Here is a 20,323-nt window from a genome sequence, read left to right as displayed (position 1 = left end):
CCCCTGCAAATCAACTATCAATAGCTACTTTTGGATTGAAGTTTATTCTCAAAGTACCAAATACAACAAGAGGATTTCAAATCCACGGGGTTTCAAATGCACACTCCCAAACAGGCCCTTGAGCTTTTTCAAGACAGATTGGTCCGTTTCCATTTCTCTCTTCCAAATACTCGCGAGAAAGTAAAAGAGTATTGGGAGAGAAATATGAGATTTTCACTTTTGAACTAAATAAGAACTCAAAATTGAAATATATGTTTTAGTAGGTCTCATGAATATTATTGTTGAATAATTAGTTTTTTCTTTACCTTTGGATTTTATGTATCCCTGCATGCTTTTATTTTAATAATAAATGTCATTGTCTTCTCAAAATAATATGAGGACTGAGAAAGCATATTGAAAGTACATAGGAAAGTTATATCATAGGTAACTATCAGGGATGGTGCGCACCTTTGGACACGTGTCATGGGCGGATTACCTTTGCACGCGTGTCATGGGTGTCTAATAAGAACGGTCCATGTGATGCAGAATCCCATGAAACCCAGGAAAAATTTTCACCCTGATCTAAAATTCGGATGGGCCATAGCAAAGAGAAATGCAAATCAAAGGGGGAAACTGTTTTCATTTTTCATGGCCTATCAAAGTTTTGGATCAAAACAAAAAAATTGAGCCCGGGGTTTCATGAGGTGCTGCTTCACGTGGGCCGTATATATAAGGAATGCTCACATGCACACCAGTTCTGGTGAGAACTTTCAGACGTGATGTGGGCCCAAAATCAGAAACACCCCGAAGGCCTAACTTTAACTCTGATCCAAAACTTCCAAAAGCCCATCAGCCTGGCCTGTTGACAACGCTAAATGAAAGGCAGACCTACAAGGAATTAGATTGAGGTTGCTAGAAGGGACATGGGAGTCGAGAGTTTCTTCTTCTTCCTATTCTTTTATTTTTTTGGGTTACTTAGTACATATAAGGCCTTGGGAATTTATGACGAAAAGGTAAATTGGGCAAGCCATGATGATTATACCATCTTCACCCAAAGTTTGGAAATAAACATCTATATTTTAAATGAAGGATCTATACATATACAGATCTTGTATGACACTTGAACTCTTGAATGGCAGGCTAATATACCCATATCATCTGTGGTTGATACCAGGATGTATAAAGCCATTTATTTAGCTGGCGATTTATACTTTTCCCCCTTCTCCACCAAAATAATATCAATTATATTTTAGGATTGAGACCAAAAGGCATGTAGTAAAAAGGGGGAAAACAATGTGAAAAGGGTGCCCCACACAATGCAATTTTCATATGGGCTGGACCAGACAGTATTAATGGATAATCATCTATTCAACTTGAGCCTCAAAAGGGGTGGCAATGGCCAGGTTTGAGTAGATCAGCTTACATGTGGGTGGGCAGAATCAGGTCGTATCAGGCCAAGCTCAACCTGCTTACTTAAATCGGCCACTGGCTGAATGCCGATCCAAAACCTAACAAATGCATCCAACACCACTTTGGGTGTTACAATATTCTTCATATGCCTGCACTCCCTGGGATCGATAGGAGCGGATTAGGTGTGGCCCTTACCGTGGGGCCCACGTGAAGTATGTATTCTATATCCATCTGTCCATCCATTTTTTTTTCCAGATCATTTTAAGGCCCGAGCGCAAAAATGAAGCAGATCCAAATCTCAGGTGGACCATACCAAAGGAAACAGTTGTGATTGACCATTAAAAACTTCTTATGGGCCACAAGTTTGGATCAAGCTTATAGTTGTTTTTTCCCTTCATCCAGATTTGTGTAACCTTATCAACAGGTTAGATGGCAAATAAACATTAAGGTTTGAATCTGCTTCATTTTTGGGCTCATGCCCTCAAATCATCTAACAAAAAGGATATAGAATACATACATCAAGGTGGGCACCACAGTAAGGTCAGCACTTAATCCACTCTCAGATCAATAAACAGTTTTTGGGTACACATCCAAGCATATCATGACATATCCTCATTCTTACAGTAGGATATCTTGATTAAAGACACTTCAAATTACTCAACCTTCCAAACTTCTAATACAAAATCTTAAGTTCAATTCCTATGGGATGATGAATCTGTTCTTGAGAGATTGATGAATTGAATTGTGACACATGTGCCTAAATGGCATTACATGTGTAAGATTCGGGTACCATGAACTATAACTGGGGCTCAACATTGCCATGCTGTTCCAGAAATCAGGCTCTTTCACTCATCAAGTGGCCACAAGTGTACATTCAATACAGACCATCAGCAATTTTCTTCCTAACCATCCATTTTCCTGGTACAAGTGTTATGCACATGACAAGCAGATTGACCTGATTTATGAGCTAAGGCAGTCGACACACCAAATGTTTGCATGTGTAACCACGACTTGCCTACTCAATCTCTTCCAAGAACTGCATTCACATCTCTTTCGAAAATTCTATTCCTGATTTCCTCATTCTCAAGGGAATCTTTCAAAAAAAAAAAAACACTCATTCTCAAACTACTTTCCGCATATTAAAAACCCATGCGCAAAACCCATAGTCAAGGAGAGCAATTTACACGTATAAAAATCCATCCGTTAGAGCAAATCCACACAAAACCGAAAGCTCGGGAACATGAAGCTTAACATTGCACATCGAAGCCTGTAACTGTGTTATGTAGATGCCATGTCCATGCAGCTTTATGGAAAGAACCAGATCTTGATGAAAAGTGCCAAAGCGACTTGCAGCACCAAGGTACTAATGATCACCACCGTCAGATCATTCCCTTCTATATAGGACTTCATATTCAAACCAACGAAGCAAGCCGACGCCGACCCAGCAAGGATTATGATGATCCATCGAAAGAACTCAGTGGGGATAATCAACAGAAACTGAAAATAGTACACGGAAGGTTCAATCAGTGTTTTAAATATCGACGATATTGGCTGATATATCCCACAATATATCTTGTATCCCACCCATGCGATACGAAACACACTAGTAGTGGGATATATCCCACATGTTCGATCTAGTGAGCATTTTTAATTTTCGATCTTCTTCTCTTCTTTTTTTTTTTCTTCTGTAAACCATGTTAAATCAGTGTCGAATTGTTATAAACCCATGATTTTTCATGTTTTGTATGAAAAATCATGGATTGGGAGCTTCGATTTCGAGATTTGGAGAAGGACCGAGTTGCGGAAAATTGAAAAAAATCAAAATCAAACATGTATGTAACCTAATCTAGTGATTCTTCTATTGCTTTTGAATGTATTGCTTGTGTTTCCACACGTCTTCTTAAATTTATAAATTATATGAATAGACTTTGAATATACTTGCATCAATTCAGTTAGACAATGCATAGATTAGGACCCCATACAAAGAAAACCTATCATGTGCACTTGTTTTTTGTAATGTTTTGATTTGTAAGTGTGTATTGATATCTTTTTTAATAATCACTGAAATTTCATTGAAAAAATTGACCAATTTCCAATGTTTCCCTATGTTTCTAACAACAGCGATAAATTACGCAATACAACCGATATATCCCATGCGATAACCAATACGTATCCGTATCCCAAGGGTGCGATACGTAATGCGATACCAATATTTCGAACACTGGGTTCAATTACAAGCGGAGAACACCTGCATACATGACTATACCACCAGTAAACTGCCTCGCAACTTGGGCATTGTATTTGTACAAATGAAGCACATGGCCAAGTGATACAAATGAGTGATCTAGTGAATCCCTTCATAGATAGAACAGGCCCCACAAGCATCCCACATTAGAAGATCCTAACCATCTAATCTTTGAACACTTTTTTTCATTAACCATCTCTTTTCTGGTTACATATTAAAGGTGGGCACGGTCTCTCCACAATGAGATCCATCTGATCAATAGTATGGATCATTGAACTGTGGGACCCACTTGTACAGACTCAACGAGATCTGATTTGCTCATCCTTTGCCTTTATAGTGGATACGCCATATTTCAGAAATCACAACAGTAACATGACTATTGCTGAAGTAGGACGATTTTGGCACATTGAACATCAAGCATTGGATGGACTTTTTCATACCACCCATATGTAATTCCTGAAATCCTCCAATCGGCGGTTATTATAAACCAACAGCTGTGACTTTTTGGGGCACGACCTATCCACAATGGGTTGAACAGATGAAATTTCTGGATCTCTTCATGTGTATGGATATTGAAACCAACTTTGACAGCATTGATAACAACAGGTCATCTCTCTCTTAAAGAGTGGGGAGAAAAAAAAAAAAAAGCACTTTACCTGAGAATGGATTGTTCAAAACTAGAAATTGTTTGGTAATTGGTTATAAACACCAACATTGTCATATCTCAATGTGAGCTATACAATCTTGTTGACATGAAAAAAATTATAAAGGAATAACAGCTTTGCTAAGCCCACGCGTGTACAAGTCAGCTAATGCACATGCCACAACATATGCCAGCGGAGCACACAGGTGAAATCTCAAGCCATCCATCGCATGGATCTCTACGTGTAGTTGTTAGTGTCGAAAGATAAGTGGTCCACTCAGTAGGTGTGTAATGACATTAGAAATAATCGGGCAGGTTAGAGAACTTCAGACAATTTTATTTGTTCAGTTAATTGTGGCCTACCTGACTAGTGGACTGATCTGATTCTTGGGATAGGGAATCTACATAGGCGTGCCCTTCTGATGGATAGCTTGTATATTGCACCTGTCTGCCACGCCAGCATATGTGGTGGCAAGTGCATTAGGTGACTTGTACACGTGTGTTTGACAAAGCTCAAAGAACAATTCATCACACCAAAACATTTATATTCTAAAAAATTAAAAATTAAAAACCTCGCTTGCAGTTGAAGGCGTAATACTACGAGGATAATTGGTGATTCCCATGCACCTTCACACTCAGATAAGAACACCAAGTAGATGCCGTCGCCCAAAAATTTGGATTGTCCACTCATCAGGTGGCAGCCCGTGCATGAAAACAATGAAAATTTGTAAAAGATCAAGCACCCAAAATCAGTATATATGTGGGTAGCCACCTGATGAGAGTGGCCAAAAGCTTTGCACCAGGACATCAAAACAAATAGGCCCATCTGATGAGTGGTCTGGATCTTGCACATGGAACACTTGGCATGCGTGCCTGTATAAGATGTGAGTGGAATTACCCCAACTCCACTACAAGTTATCAACCTCTTTAGTTTTCACTCATGTTTGTCTGACTGGTGATAATTAAAACTGAAATCAAAGCCACAGGCAGGAGGCTACTTACAGAGCTGAGCAAAAGGATGAAGAGAGAGTAACCCCACATGCACCAGAGGCGTACGAGGCTCACCTTCGATCCAAGATACTGAAGCAAGAAATAAAATGCAGTTGGTACCACGAGTACGTAACCATAAACCGCACATGCGGCCCAATTTACATAGCTGACATCAAAGCTCCACACAGCTTTCTGATTGCTGTGTTTATTCATCAGGTAAGTAGCACAGTTGCCAAGGGCAGCAAGCACAAAGACCAATGTAGTGGATATCCAAACTGGGCCGTAACTGAAAAATCAACAACATTCGCACCAATTGCATTAAAGTAGGAAAAGTATGAATGTAAAGGACCTCTCAAATTAAGAGAAATAAAATGATGGACAAGGTGTCTCCGATAGAAAGCTGCACATGTGCACACCGATCCTCAGGGGCAGCTTTTAGGCCTGTCCAGTCAAGGCTAGGCTGGGCCTGGATCAAGCCCAATTGATAAATGGGTTCACGCCTTGGGTTGGGCCGTGATCCACAGATGACAACTTTTTCTATTGAAGCCTGACCTGAGCCCCACTCCATGCCTGTTACTGTTATGTGTCAGGCCTGAGGTTGAATTTCAGGATCAATTGATATCAGGACAAGCGCAATCCAACCCAAACCCGGCCCACTGCCACCCCTACCACTCTGTTGAAAATGTATTTATGAAAATTGCAAGCGCATCAAATCCAGTTTTAATGTTCTCACTTCTCACATCAACATTTCTGTCTGACTTCGTTCAATGGATCATAGTCTTCTACAATAAAGGTTGGAGGGCCTGTTTGGACACAGAATCCAAAACATGGACATGGAAACCTCCTATAGAATCTTCAGTGAATAGAAAGCTGTGGAATCCAATAATAACTCCATTGTTTGGTCCATAGTGCAGTTTTCCATGGATCGGTTAAAAGGTCAATGGTCAAAGGGTCAGAGATGTCTCTCATAAACTTGGAAATCGACATTTATCATGTTTGGGGGAGAAATCTATGTCCATTTTTTTAGCAAAGCCTTGAAAATGGAAATCAAATTCCATAGTTACTTTTCACACAAACAGCAGCAAACTCAATTTCCATGAAAATCGAATTCATTTCTTGAGTATTCTCTCAATCCAAACACATAGGGTAAATTTTCTCATTTCCCTTTCTCAATATGCTCAGTCTACTCACAAATCTCTAATAATCATCCAGCACATAATGCAAGAGTAGACTGTAGAGAGGGGTGAGCATTGAACTTGTTCTATAAAGGATGGACGTTTTAGGTATTAGAGGCAGGTTTGGAGCTGCAAATTTGCAAATATCACGGATGTGCAATTGGGGAATAGATGGTTTGCATATTTACACTACAATCTAATGCTCAAAGAATGGGTATTGACAAAAAACGGAACTCGGTTCTTTGGAAGGGCCGCAAAGAATCAAGAGTTCACAATTATTAAATGCTCTTTCAACTGGTATCTACACTATAATGGCAATTTTAGTATTATACTGTTGAGCTTTGCTAAGCCCCGTGCAGGTCAGCTAATGCACATGCCCACCTGACTAGTGAACTGACCTGATTCTTAAAACTGGGAATCTACATAGTGGTACCCTTGTGATGGATGGCTTGGATATTGTAGCTTTACACCATATGGGCATATGTGGTGGCATGTGCATTAGCCGACTTAAACATGTGTGTGGGTTTAGCAAAGTTCTTTAATCTGAAGAAACAAATAACACTATTAGACAATGGTGGAATTTCAGAAAAAGGGGGGTCCTTACAATAGTTTAGCTGAATGTAGAACTTGTACATTTTAGGTGCCTACCACGATTGAATCGTCGTTTAATAAAGTATACTCGGAGACACGAACCAAAAGAGCCTTTGTAAACCAAGGAATCTTTCAAGCTTTAAAAATCGTGAAACATCTCACCCACACAAATCAATCAAAATAATCCTCAACTATCACACAGACATTGAAATTTTGACAAAAAACATAGTAAACTAAAGTTCAAATTTTTGGAGTAAACTTAACAAGAAAAATAGATACTGAGGATATCTGATTAGTAGAAAGATTGAAGCTTTAACCAAAATGCAGGCAATACTTCTTTTTTTTTCCTTTTATGGTGACCGGTAGGATAGAAATTTATTACAAGGGAAAGGCCAAACGGCCAATACAAGGCAGCCAACTTATAGAAAAAGAACAACCAAAGGGTGCATCCACCTAGGGATGTGGAGGGGAGGGGCGAGACACTTGCCATTGGCAATGGTCAAGGGATCAACGTGCAAGCGCCATTCAATGTATGGCTGTTCCTTTTCTTTCCAATGAGCCCGAATGACAGCAACGAAAAGAAAAGAAAAAATCCAAAAAATCTTTGCTCTTTGCAGGTTAAAAATGGACTCTCCAAACTTCGCACAACTCTAAGCAATGCTTTTTGAGATAAGCCACAGGATTGGAGGGGGAAAATAAAGAAGGAAACTCACAGATCAGGGTTATCATCAATCTTTCTGAAGAAATCTCCCTGGGTAGGATTCAATGAACTCTTGATTCTGTCGAGGACAGCATCAGTATCCACATCAAAATATGGAGTGTATGATGAGATGCTAAACACCCCCTTCCAACGTGATGTGGACTGTTCATCTCCTCCTGCTGGAACAAGAAGCCACTTATATAAATGAAGCAATGAACAACTACAGGGGGAAAAAATTGAAGTTATTACTAAAGAGTAAAGACAAGAATTCCTAAAATAAGTTTGTGGAATTTTTGCAAAACCCGCGCGAACCTCGCCATGCATGGCCTGACGTGCCAACGTGGAACATGCGTGCAATATCTCAAGCCATGCATCAGTTGGGCCCCACTGTATAGATGAACTGACCAGCAAACAGGCTGAACAACTCATCAGGTTGGCCACACACATAAATTAACTATGGAGCATTTGCAACTTTTCATAAACTGTTCAATGTTTCCATACATGTGTGGACTGCCCGATAAGTGGACTGGCCTGATTCCTTGGGCCGGGTCATGTGCAGTGGGCCAACCTGATTCACAACTCTGATGCCCTGTGCCCGTAGAGGTGGGCATGGAGCTAGCATAACTCGCAGTTCTTAACAATTTTCATGCATGATAAGAAATGGACAGTATATAAATACCTTTGGTGTTTAAGCAAGATAGATGAAGGATATATTTTTTTAATACGTAGATAGATATAGGAATTCTAAAGCAATGATTCTCTGGGGTCCTCAACATTTTTATTTATTTTTATTGGGGGGGCAGGGCAATCAAATTTTATTAAAAGAAAGAGGGATGATGAGGCATCATCCATAACAAAAGTGAGGAGCACCCTAACAGCCCAACCAAAAAAAACCACTACAAAAACCCATCACATTGGACACTTTGGCCACTCAAGTACACATCCTTTAACTCTAAGGAAGACTACTTCAAGGTGGCTAGACTGATCGTGGAAGGTGCGTTTGTTACGCTCCTGCCACGTTGCCCATAGAACAGCTAGCAAATAGTGGCGCAATAAAATCAAACACCTCTTGCTGAGTCCTTCAATTATGGGAACTCATAGGACTGCCAAAGAGAGGATTTGGTAAATATGCAACATCAAGGCACAAATATGCATATTTATAAAACGCACAACATGGCATGACTTTGCTTTTTCTTTTTTGAAAATGACATCCATAAGTTCTTAAACATAAATGGATATGGCAAACGCAGCGCATAAAAAGCACTTTGCGTTTTATAGATGTCTGATCCCTGAAAAGAAAATTATTTGGTTCTTGTGCAAAAGAGAAACAAACTTGGAAAATGCTTGAATCTACTAATTTTATGCACAGGTGTGCCTCTCCTTACAGGTTATTCTGAATAAGACATGATCCTTTGAATGATAGTCCCAAATCCTGATGGGGAAGATGGAGAAAATGCTATGTGAATAGCTGGGCAATTACATGATCTTTGAGGCAAGCATTTCAACAGCATGCTTGGTTTTCAGTTTGGACAAGTGGGGCACGTGGTTCAGTAATCCAGAAAATTGGTTCATTATACGTCATGTGGAGAGACCATTCCCAATATCTCCTAGATTGGAATCCCGGTCATCAATTTCAGGCCTTTTTCAGCTGACTGTGGACCTTTGCAGCAACTCTCTTGTTAACGATCTATTTACGGGCCAAAAATTGAAGAGAAGCAAATAGATTTTCCACAAAATCCATCATGGTGGATCCAAACAGACCAATGTCCTAGATCAGTAACCACCACTAGTCCAAACTAGACACCGGTATACACAGTGCATATCCTCACCTCAAGGATCATTCTCACGAATAACCATCTATTGATTATTACCTTATATGCTTTCTGTTATAGGCGTTAACCAGTGAGGGCAAGCGTGGGTGGGTGCCCTTTCAATTGTCTAAGCCGTTTACTTGGTTGACCTGTCATGCGATGGGTAAAGTCACTTTTGGAGTTATCACTGAGAAATGACAAGGGCTACCAAATGGTAATTAGAGGGGTAACTTTGGTACTTAGGGGTAGTTTTGGTAGGGGGTAAGCTAAATAAAATTTTGGAGTCGTGAACAAGATCAGCAAAACAATATGGAGAATAGCAATGCTGGCTGGAATTTGGTCCTTATAGGGGGAAAGAAACAATCATTGCTTTAGGAATTGGTGCGGGCAGATTCCGAAGGTGTTTAATAGGGCTAAATTGAATATAATCAATTGGGCTGTAGCTGCAAATGTAGGTGGGAGTTTTTTGTTTCCTATTTTATGGTCTGAGTTGTAATATTTAGGCTTTGGCCTTTTCTTAATAAAATCATCACTTCAAAAAAAAAAAAAAAAACGAGGGAAATTCAGTTTGGGACTTGAATCCACAGAATGGCAATCGGGTAATTTCTGTTAAATTTTCCACATAGAACTCCTACAAACCCTCTGATTGCTTTGATCATAACTCCGTGCATGGACCTCAGATTGTGATGATCTAGGGCTGACTGAAAAGCTCATGTGATGGGCTTCAAAATGGACCCTAACATCAGGGAAATTAAATGCAGGGGGTCGAAGTACTTGAAGCCTGAAAATAGTGATTTTCAACAAATATTGCCACAGGGAAAATGACCAAAAATGGCAACTTGCAACCAGGAAGCACAATTTTGTTTAAAAAGCTCTGGCGAAAAAATTTCTTCTGCAAGCCTTAGAGCTCTCTAGGAAAAACCAATGCTCCCGGTCTGGTGGAATAGGATTCCCGCCAGCTAGAGAGAACCATTTAAAAATGTATGTGGGCCCAGACAAAACATGGGCTTATTTGGGCTCAATGACTAGGGCGTTGAAGAGGATTTAGGCTTGGTTTAGGGTAGACTTAATGGGATGTTAAGCTGGTTTTCAGGTGATGGGTTTAGTACTTACCCAAATCCTAACACGGTGAAGATTCAAAACAAGACCCTCCTTCAATGATTTAAGGCCAACAATCAGGGTTTCACATGAGGTAGGGGGTCTACAGTAACTATAAAAAATTAAGTTTCCAACGCCGCATCCGCATAACAGAATTGTAGTCTACATTTTTTTAATCTTACTGTGATAGGTTTGGAAGGCTGCCCTTGCATGCTTTGGACATTAACCAGTCAGAAATTCCCCATTGTGACAAGCACATAACAATTGCGTAAAGGTGCAGCATGGGCATGACCATGTTGGCATGCAAGTACATACTGTTGGTAACAATGTACGGGTGAGTTTCTGCAATATTGTGCACCTGAGCATGACCTTTCTGTGTGTTAGTGATTCGTGCTTAGCAGTTGTCTGGCAACTGCCTATCAATGACCTTATTCTGTTTGATCACTCCTTGGAGCCTGTGAGTAATAGTTGAGCTGGGGGTCAATACTGGGTGGGACAGTATCGGCATCAGCATGTGAGGTGGTGTCCATGTGAGCCTCTACCATTGACTTTACCAAGAGCCGCAGTAAAGAGGAATGTTGGTGTATGGAGGCATCCGATCAAGAAATATTGCCAAACTACCATTAAAAGCCAACCCAAATTGCTGGAAGAAGGCTAAGAGGACGATGATGATGACGACAACGATGACCAAAAAAAAACTTCAATTCTATAAATGGATGACAAAGGCCAATCCCTACCCTTGAATCTCAATCAAAGATCCAAAATACTTAATGTCATTATTCATGTTTAATTTTTGAAAAAGAAACGAAAAGAAATGGTTTAATTTCACCTACCCAAGAAAATAAGTTTTTTTCCCCCAATCTTTTAAAATATACAGAGTTTTAAATGCTAAGACGATCATTCAAATTTTCTTTTCAAGGAGAAAACTGAGTTTAATACAGACTTTAGCTAACCATGATCCGACCACAATCTTCCAAAGCTTTGGTTTCTCTTAGCAATATTTTTATGAAAAAAAGAAAAAAAAGAAAAAAGAAAAGTTAACATACCACGCGAAGTTCCTGGAGCTTGATATCCCCAACCCTTATCCCCGCCATTATTGGGGGGGAATATTTGCAAGTTTGCTTCTGGAACTGCCAAAAAAGAAAAAAGACAAAAGAAAAGGAGAGGAAATTTAGCAATCCAATTATTGTGTGTACACCAAACTGGGATCCTCAAAATGCTGATAAAATGAGCATGTGTTGAGCACATGCTTATTCTGGAAGCAGCATGAAAAATCATAATGACAGCACCGATAGAGAAGATTTTACAGATTACACACACACACACACACACACACACACACACACACACACACACGCACACGCACACGCACACAAACAAAAAAAAACAGAAATCCATGCGACTGATACTACAAGAAAATAAAACGATATAGAGATGTGCCCTTCATACCGTCATAGTTGATGGGTTTTTTATCTTCAACAATCGCAGCCTGCACACAAGTTAAAATGGATTTAGAAGTAAAAAATCATGAGCCACACAAGGTATAGTAATTTTCTTTACTTTCCAGTATTATAGACAAAATTAATCTATAACGAAGTAAATGGATAAAACATCCATCAAGCTTATGGATAAGAAGAATAAACCAAGACAGATGGCCAGGACACTGCTTCTTTTTTGAGGTTAACCACCATCTGCAGCATTTGGAACTAGATGAAATACATCTAAATATTCCACTTCAAATTGATCTCACTCACAATCATTGTTCGGAGTACTGGTATTGTTACAACTTACATGTATCGACGACCAGGGATACGGAAACATGTATCGGTATCGCCGATACTCAGAAAAATATTGCCGTTTGAGGGAAACATTGAGAAAAGAGGTGGAATTTTTCAGTGGAACCTCAGGAGATGTTAAAAGACACATTTACAAATGTAGGAATCAAAATATTGTAAAATCAACAATGCATAATAAGTTTCCATTTTATAGGGTCCTAACTGTGTTATCAAGTCTCCCGCTCGTTGGATGAGATGGTAGAGAGTGCAATGTGTGCGAGTGATCCAGGGTTCAATCACTGGTAGCATTACCTTCCAAAAAAATAAATAAATTGTGTTGCTGAAAAAATCAGTATAAAATAAATATACAAAATTTATAGCCAATCAATAAAATGCCCAACACTCATTAATATACAATTTCCACATTAGTTAACAGTGAATAACACATTTTCCACTATAAAAATGGAAAAATTAGGATTTTCCCAAAATTTCACTTAAATTTCAATTTTTTCTCCATGAATCCATGCCGATGCATTAAAATCATACATAGACATACATGGATTTTCATTGCAACCCATGCTAACATTTGAAACAAAAATGAAGTTTAGAATTTTCGTCACCTTTGAATTCCCATCCGTCTTCATTTTGAGTCAAGATTTCTCCTCAAATCCAAACTTTTATTCAATAAAAACTAAGAGTGACTAAAACCACCCAAGGAACAAAATTCCAAAAAAAACTAAAAAACTAAAAACAATTTCTCAACCTTTTGTCTATTTTTGTCTATTTACATATACTTCCCTGGTACCAGGAATATTATCCCCAGTAGTGAGGATATTATCAATGGTATTGTCGATACCAGGACATTTTTATAAGGGATCCTTCTCAAAGTATCAGTGACATCGATAATATCACCAACTATCGGCAATATTATCGAAAATATAGACGATATTGGGAATTTTTATACTTCTAGCAGTTTTGGTATCAATGACATGGCGATACTGATATTATCAATTATGTCGCCGATATTTGGAACAATGCTCACAATGAAGGACAATCTCCAATGTTCCAAACATTTTTCGGAGGCCCACAAGATCACTCTTCTTGGATCGCATCTATGATTACAAGCAAGGAGAATTGATCTTTAAGAAGCTTTACTCCTACCTTAATAGCTTGCATTACCACCTCATTCAAATGACTTACCCCAAAAGACTACATTCGTTTCCCTTTTCTTACTAGTGGCAATGGGCCGGGTTTGGCCAACACTTGACTTGAGGCCTGAGCCCCAAAAAATGGTTGGGCCTAGATCCAACTTGGCCGAGCTTGCCTTGCCCAAAAATGGATAAAATCCCTATTTCCTACTTGAATGTTCTTAGTCTATCAATTGATTAAGTAGGCCACACATGCACAAAGAAATAGACATTTTAGACAAATGAAAGCATAAGTCTACATTCGAGATGGATGGAATGGCATATTTGTGACATATCAAATATGTGCATATAAAGGTTAGGTCTAGCCAGAATGGGCTAAAAATGACTTACGCCCAAGCCCAAACTGAAAATTGATTGGGCCATGCATGCGATGCCCAAGCTCAGCCCAGAGCCAGGATGAGCTTGTCTGGTCAGGCACCCTACCCAGCCCATTGTCAAACTTACCATTGATGAACTTTGGCAGCAGCCTAGGTCATGATTGAGTGACTCAAGATAAATGGGTGTTTCAGGCTCTACCTGTATAGAGGGTGCTAGGTGTATATGCCACGAGGATGTTCAGGGCAGCAGAGTTAAAACCCTAAGTGTTTCAGCAGTTCCAAAAGTATTGTCTCGTTATTCATGACCGAGGGCCTCGGCCAACAATCCTCGTGTGGTGTCCATGGAATCATATTGTTCTCTGGGAGTTAACTCCAGAGGCCCCTGACTGGGAAGGGTTTTCAATGCATTTGTTCCAGCTTAGCGATTTCAGCACTTCCAGCCAACTGAGGATATTATCAATTTCTCGAAGCTCCAGTCCTATAAGCTTCACTGAGGATTTTTTAGAGATCTTGAAAGATCTCATCCAGCCAGCCTCCTTCCTTGTCCTTAGCCGAAGCTTGTATTCTTAAAGAATCATAGAGAATCTCATCTCTAACGTAGCAGCTCCCTATCTGTATGAGCTAGCAGCTGCAACCAATGTTGTATGATGCGATTGGTCACAGTGAGTCAGCTCCAAATTGTTTGAGCTCCCAGTCAGTCCATCAACATGGCACAATCTGATTCATGGAAGCGTGGCCAACCATTCACTCCATTCGCTTATGTAAAGTCTACAATTGATTTGAGGCTGCTATAAGTCTTGAGGAAAAAAACAGAACCAACCACAAGAGTCGGCTTGCTGCCCCTCTCAATTTATCGGTCTCCACCCATCTTTTTGCTAGTCATTTTTAGCCTGTAAGCCAGCATGTTTGGTTCAACCTCCATGCTGCTAGCAATGAACTTCTAGTTTTTTATGTTTCTGCTTTGTTCAAGCCTGCAGGAGACAGCCTCCTCCCTTGCGGCCAAGCAGCTTGGTTTAGCTTAGATGGCATCAATGTTGTTAAATGCAACCACATATTCACGTATGCGATCGCATATGTGAATTCCCATATGCATATTGCATATGCCATGATGGCATATGTGATCGCAATGCATTATGCGATCACATATGTTATATGTGAGAGGATATGCGATCGCATATGGCGTATGAGATCGCATATCTGCCAACCGTTGGCACATTATTTTTTTATTATTTTGCAAAAAATCAAACTTTAGTATGTAGTGTAACTTGTAACTGTAAGTTGTGTAATTATATTGTTGAATGTAACTTAGTATTAGTGTAACTAAGTTGTAACTTATTATAGTGTTGGTGTAACTAAGTTGTAACTTGTAACTTGTAAGCAGTGTTAGTGTTATAGTGTATAAAGATGTAACTTCAAAATTATATTTATACGATAAATAGCTTATTGATTGTTTTGTTACTTACACTATGTTGTTGAATGTTGAATTTGATGTACTTCATTCATTTTTCTCACAAGTCACAAACTAATTTTATATATGTAAAATTACTATATTAGTTATCTATTAACTTAGGGAAGTTTCTCCTAAGTTCTTATATTTTTCTACATTTTTTTCAAAAATTTCCCTTATGTTTTCTTTTTCTTTTTTTCCAAAAAAAAAAATGTGACCGCATGTGCGATTGTGCGATCGCATATGTGCACAGGCATATGCGATCACATAGAACTGCATATGCAGTTTGACAACATTGGATGGCATAAATAAAACTCTCACCATTTGTTATTGAAAACCTGCCTCTCCAAAAGGTGTTTGCTTTTCATTACTATTACGTGCTTGAGGCTATTCATTCACACCCCACCCCATCATCTGAGTCCAACTGTTAGACCAGACACCGATTCAACCTGCATCCCTTAGCTTGAATAGCTGGGTCTGATCCAAGTGGACCAAGTAGAGTTGAGTCTTTTTAGCAAGATCAACATGTTCCATTCTACGAAGAGCAAAGAAAATCTAATGTAACGACTATTTGACAACTGGAACAAACCACTGGCATGGATAAACCAACCATAAGTGTTCACAAAGGCTCAGCTATGACACAGTCACCCTCAACAAGTTGAAATTGGACCTGACCTTATACCTTTGATTAAACTACACAGAGAGGGAGACACTTGTTATTTGGCAGTCTGAAGATCCACATGCATTCACAAGGCCACTATATATGTCTCATAAAAGTAAATTTGTAATCCGAAGTGTCCAATGATGGGCTCCAGTATTGATAGGTCATAACCCAAAATTCATGCTGACTGGGTGATACTAAACATCTCCTTGGTGGCAATCAAATGCACCATTAAGATTTTAAAATAGGTATTTTCATAGATTCAAGAAACAAATGCCAAATAATAAGCACAAGATCTTCCAATTGACTTGATTTATCATTGTGCTCCTCCTCGGGTAGAGACAAAATTTGGACTGTTTTGGTTGAGCTGCAAGTATGCTATGGGTACATTGCTAGTGTATGTGTGTATGTATGGTTGGTCACACTCTACCATTATCTCAAATAACTCCCTGCCTTTAATGCCTATGCTGCTAGCCTGCTACAAAATATCTCAACCACTCTATGTTATCAATCCTGCATCCTTCCATGAGTCCATATACAAGTCAACCAAAGAATACTGACATGCACGCACAGTGTGTGTGTGTGTGAGAGAGAGAGAGAGAGAGAGAGAGAGAGAGAGTCTCAGGTGAAACACTCTAGTTTTGGTATAAGTGAGGCAACATGTAGAAATGGGTCAGGTTGACCCAACTAGCCAGTAGCCCCGACCCAATAACAATAGAAGCTGGATCTAAAATTGGACCTACTAGATCAGGTACGAGTCCAAAATACTGCCGTGATTATCAAATGGGTCGGGTCTGGGACCTCTCAAAGTTGAATTAACCCGTCTGTCAATGCGTTTTGGGTCAGATTTTGACCAACAAAACATTGAACAGACCCAGAGCCGAAGCAGGATCAATCTATAACTAAACCTCAAAACCCCCAATCAAGGTAATTAGAGCAATTAAATACACTTTAAGGACATACCTAAAGAAAACATATCATTTGGTGCTTCTTTTTTTTTTTTTGAAAAGTTACTGATTGTATTAAGAAAGAGAAAAAACAAAGAGAGGAAAAAAAAAAAGGCGTAGGGCTACACCGCCGAGAGTGGCTCCGCCAACCATGCACCTAAGAAAAGCAAATTACAACCCTTTAACTTATCAACGTTGACTGCCCATTCGACTACTAACAACCTAGCTCTAGTAGCAACTTGATCCGCCAATTTTGAAGTCAATATTAATTACAACCCAAACATAACCTGTAGACAAATGGGTCAGGTCTAGATCCTCTAACTAGCCTCTCGATCCACTTAGTCGAGACCTGACCTGGACCCGACCCAGATCTATTTTATTTGGACATGGAGCTAACCCAAACCCAACCCATACACAAATGGATTGGGTCTGAGGCTGATATCCAAACCCAAATACCAAAACTGGTTGCATCCAATACTCCCCTCAACTCACGCTTTCCAAAAAAAATCCCCTCGGCACGACCCAAACCAACCCATTTGAACCATAAGTGAGGTCCATGCTTCAAGAATCCAAACCGTTGACATTAGGGGCCCAATACAGATGCCCCATCCACTAAAATTTTCTCACCTTGTAAAACACTAGTTATCGAATCTTTGGCCCTTCATCACTTGAATATGGACCATCTCTACTTCTTTCATAACCGACAGGAAATTTCTTGTTGTCCAGACATAAACTGTGGATAGAACCCACTTGTACAAATTGAATATGCGATCATTCTCAAATCAAGAATTGCATGATGATTCTTATTCCATTTCCATTCTCAGAATAAGGGGAATCATATAATTCTAAACTCCAAGACATGCACAGTACTCTCAGGTTTTCAGCTCGTGAAGGCGGGCCCCATCATTCAGCACTTCGGCAATCCATGCTGTTGGCATGACACAACCCGCAGGGGATGCACCATGCTCCAAAAATCCCATAAGAGAAGATCCCGACCATCGATCTTGCTCATCTTCCAGTCGAATGTGGACTGTACCTGCACTCCTATTCTAAACCGTCTATTAGCATGTCAGGGAAATCGAAAGTATAGGATGGCCCAATCGAGGAGATTTTCGGGACATAATCGATCCAAGACGGGTCCTAATATACCAACGGTCTAGATCACTGACCTATAGCCAAAGAACCCGAGTTCACTGCGCAAATTAACAACCCGAGTATCCCAGCACATCCTCAGGTCGAGGATCGTTCAGTTCTTCCTCAAGAAAAACCCTAACTACGGAACGTAAAACAAAACACGAATTCCTAGCATACATCGAAACTCGGTGGAAATCTCTGCAAAGGGTGAGAAAACGGCAGAATTGAAGATATCTCGTTGCTGTGAAATGGGGAAAAAGGAAATTCAAGAAAAGGGGATGGGAGGGGCAAAAAGGGAAAGAACAAAAATGGGAGAGGGTGGGAACGAAGCATACTGGAACTGAGCCGAGCAAATGACTGGTAGGAAGGCTGGTGTAAGAAGCTTCGTCCATGGGCGAGAAATTGAAGGATGATGACGAGATTTTGATGGATGCTGGAAGAAATATTGTCTACATCGCCATTTTTCTCACTTCAATTTGAAGCGACTCGCTTTCTAGACTGACCGAGAAATACAAGAGGCGATCCGCGCGAGAGGATGGATTGAAGAGGAAAGTCGCCGCACGTGCGATCCGTTGCCCAATGGACTCAGGGAGTTATTTGATACTCCGGCTACCTATGCACTTGGTACTCAGTCACTTCAAAAATAGTGATACACGCGGCATGATAACCCGGATAAGTTCTGTAAAGCACTTTCAAAAGGTTACATTCGGAAATCAGATTGTTTGTATGATCACAACCTCTGATTCGTGGACACTATTTGCTGAACTAAGACCATTGAATATTTTCATCGTAACCGTCCAATAAATATCGATATATCTGATAATAAAACAATTGAATAAGCTTAATTTTTATTACATAAATTGGAAGGTTTGTTTTTAATAATTATAAGTGCATGCGTATGATCCATCAGACTCTCTCATAGTAAAGATTTTCTGTTCTTGCCTGAGAACGTGCAACTAAAAGCCTTGTGGGGTCCACACTGATTTTTGGATCACATCCAATCCGTCCATCATTTTTTCCAGATCAAGTTAGTGTGGGATCCTAAAAATCAAGCAGATCCAAAACTCAGATTTTCCAAGACACGTGGAACAGTGGGAAAGTGAACGGCTGCCATTGAAACTTTCCTGGGACCCACTGAAGATTAGGACGTTATATGGATTTTCACTTCATCCTTCCGATATTCACATTATGAACGGGTTGGATGGCAGATGAATATCACGATGTGGCCCGTGAGAGTTTCAACAGTGAGTGCTCCCATCTCCGCTGTTCCTCTTGATGTGGCCCATTTGAGTATTGCATCTGCCTGATATTTGGAACTATAAACTTAAATGAGATAGCATAAATGATGGATGGAGTGGATTTTAGATACGCACATCACAGTGGACCTCACGTGTTTGATTGTAATCGATGGTCAGAAAACGGACGAATTTAGGGCACATCTCTGGCCCACCTATGAGCTGGAGGAACAACTTGATTTATGGGTTGGGACAAGTTGAAGTAGGGCCCAGCTGATGAGCGGCCTGAATTTTGGACCCAGTGTAGATGGGCCATCATCCCAAAATCAGACTGTTTAAACATTTTTAATCCCTGATCAGTTCCATAGATATTCTCAATTACAATGGTCATTAAGGGCCGTTTGGATACCACCAAATAAGTTAATTTTTCTACTTAGTAACTTATTTTAGACAAGTGAGTTTGTTTTAAGATTATTTATAAGTAACTTTTTTACTTAAATATACTTAATCACTTAGCTTAATAAATAAAAATTAAGATAAGCTACGTGAGGCATAAATAACTTATCTCAAGTAACTTTAGATCCAAACACCCTTAAAAGGCCAATTTAGATACTATAGCTTTTCTAATTTCGAATGCTAATAAGTTACTTTTCTTAAATAATTTAGCTTGATTATTAAACTTAATTAAATAACTTTTTGAAGAAGTAATTTATTTTGATCTGTTAATTTTTATTGCTTTTCAACTTCTAAAAGGAATTTATTTATTTCATTTCCATTAGTGACATAACAATTTAGAAAATTATCGAAGAGAGTATGTTCTATGTAGCCATAGATCCCTTTTAAATTGATGAGATTGAAAAATCATCCAACAAATGGGGTAAATGATCTAGTGGGGCCTAGATGAAGATAGGCCATGTTGAGATAGCCCTACATGATAGACAATCCACATCAAAGGTC

At 39.5% G+C, this 20,323-nt stretch overlaps 1 protein-coding gene across 2 annotated transcripts; it reads right to left on the bottom strand.

Moving 5' to 3' along the window:
- Window positions 1-2,503: 2,503 nt before the first annotated feature.
- Window positions 2,504-18,697, bottom strand: LOC131252775 (uncharacterized). 2 transcript variants are annotated; one of them, XM_058253461.1, is made up of 6 exons: window positions 18,467-18,697; window positions 12,092-12,131; window positions 11,689-11,772; window positions 7,747-7,912; window positions 5,280-5,553; window positions 2,504-2,886 (listed from the first exon to the last, which is right to left on the bottom strand). In XM_058253461.1, the coding sequence occupies exons 1-6, from the start codon at window positions 18,521-18,523 to the stop codon at window positions 2,695-2,697; spliced, it is 813 nt and encodes a 270-aa protein (XP_058109444.1). In that variant the 5' UTR covers window positions 18,524-18,697; the 3' UTR covers window positions 2,504-2,694. The 2 variants fall into 2 exon arrangements, with proteins under 2 accessions (XP_058109444.1, XP_058109445.1); XM_058253462.1 differs by having other exon boundaries at window positions 7,747-7,909.
- Between the last annotated feature and the right edge of the window lie 1,626 nt (window positions 18,698-20,323).

This window comes from Magnolia sinica, chromosome 8, assembly GCF_029962835.1.
Source record: "Magnolia sinica isolate HGM2019 chromosome 8, MsV1, whole genome shotgun sequence".
Classification (NCBI taxonomy): Eukaryota; Viridiplantae; Streptophyta; class Magnoliopsida; order Magnoliales; family Magnoliaceae; genus Magnolia; species Magnolia sinica.
This window is presented reverse-complemented; position numbering and strand designations above follow the sequence as displayed.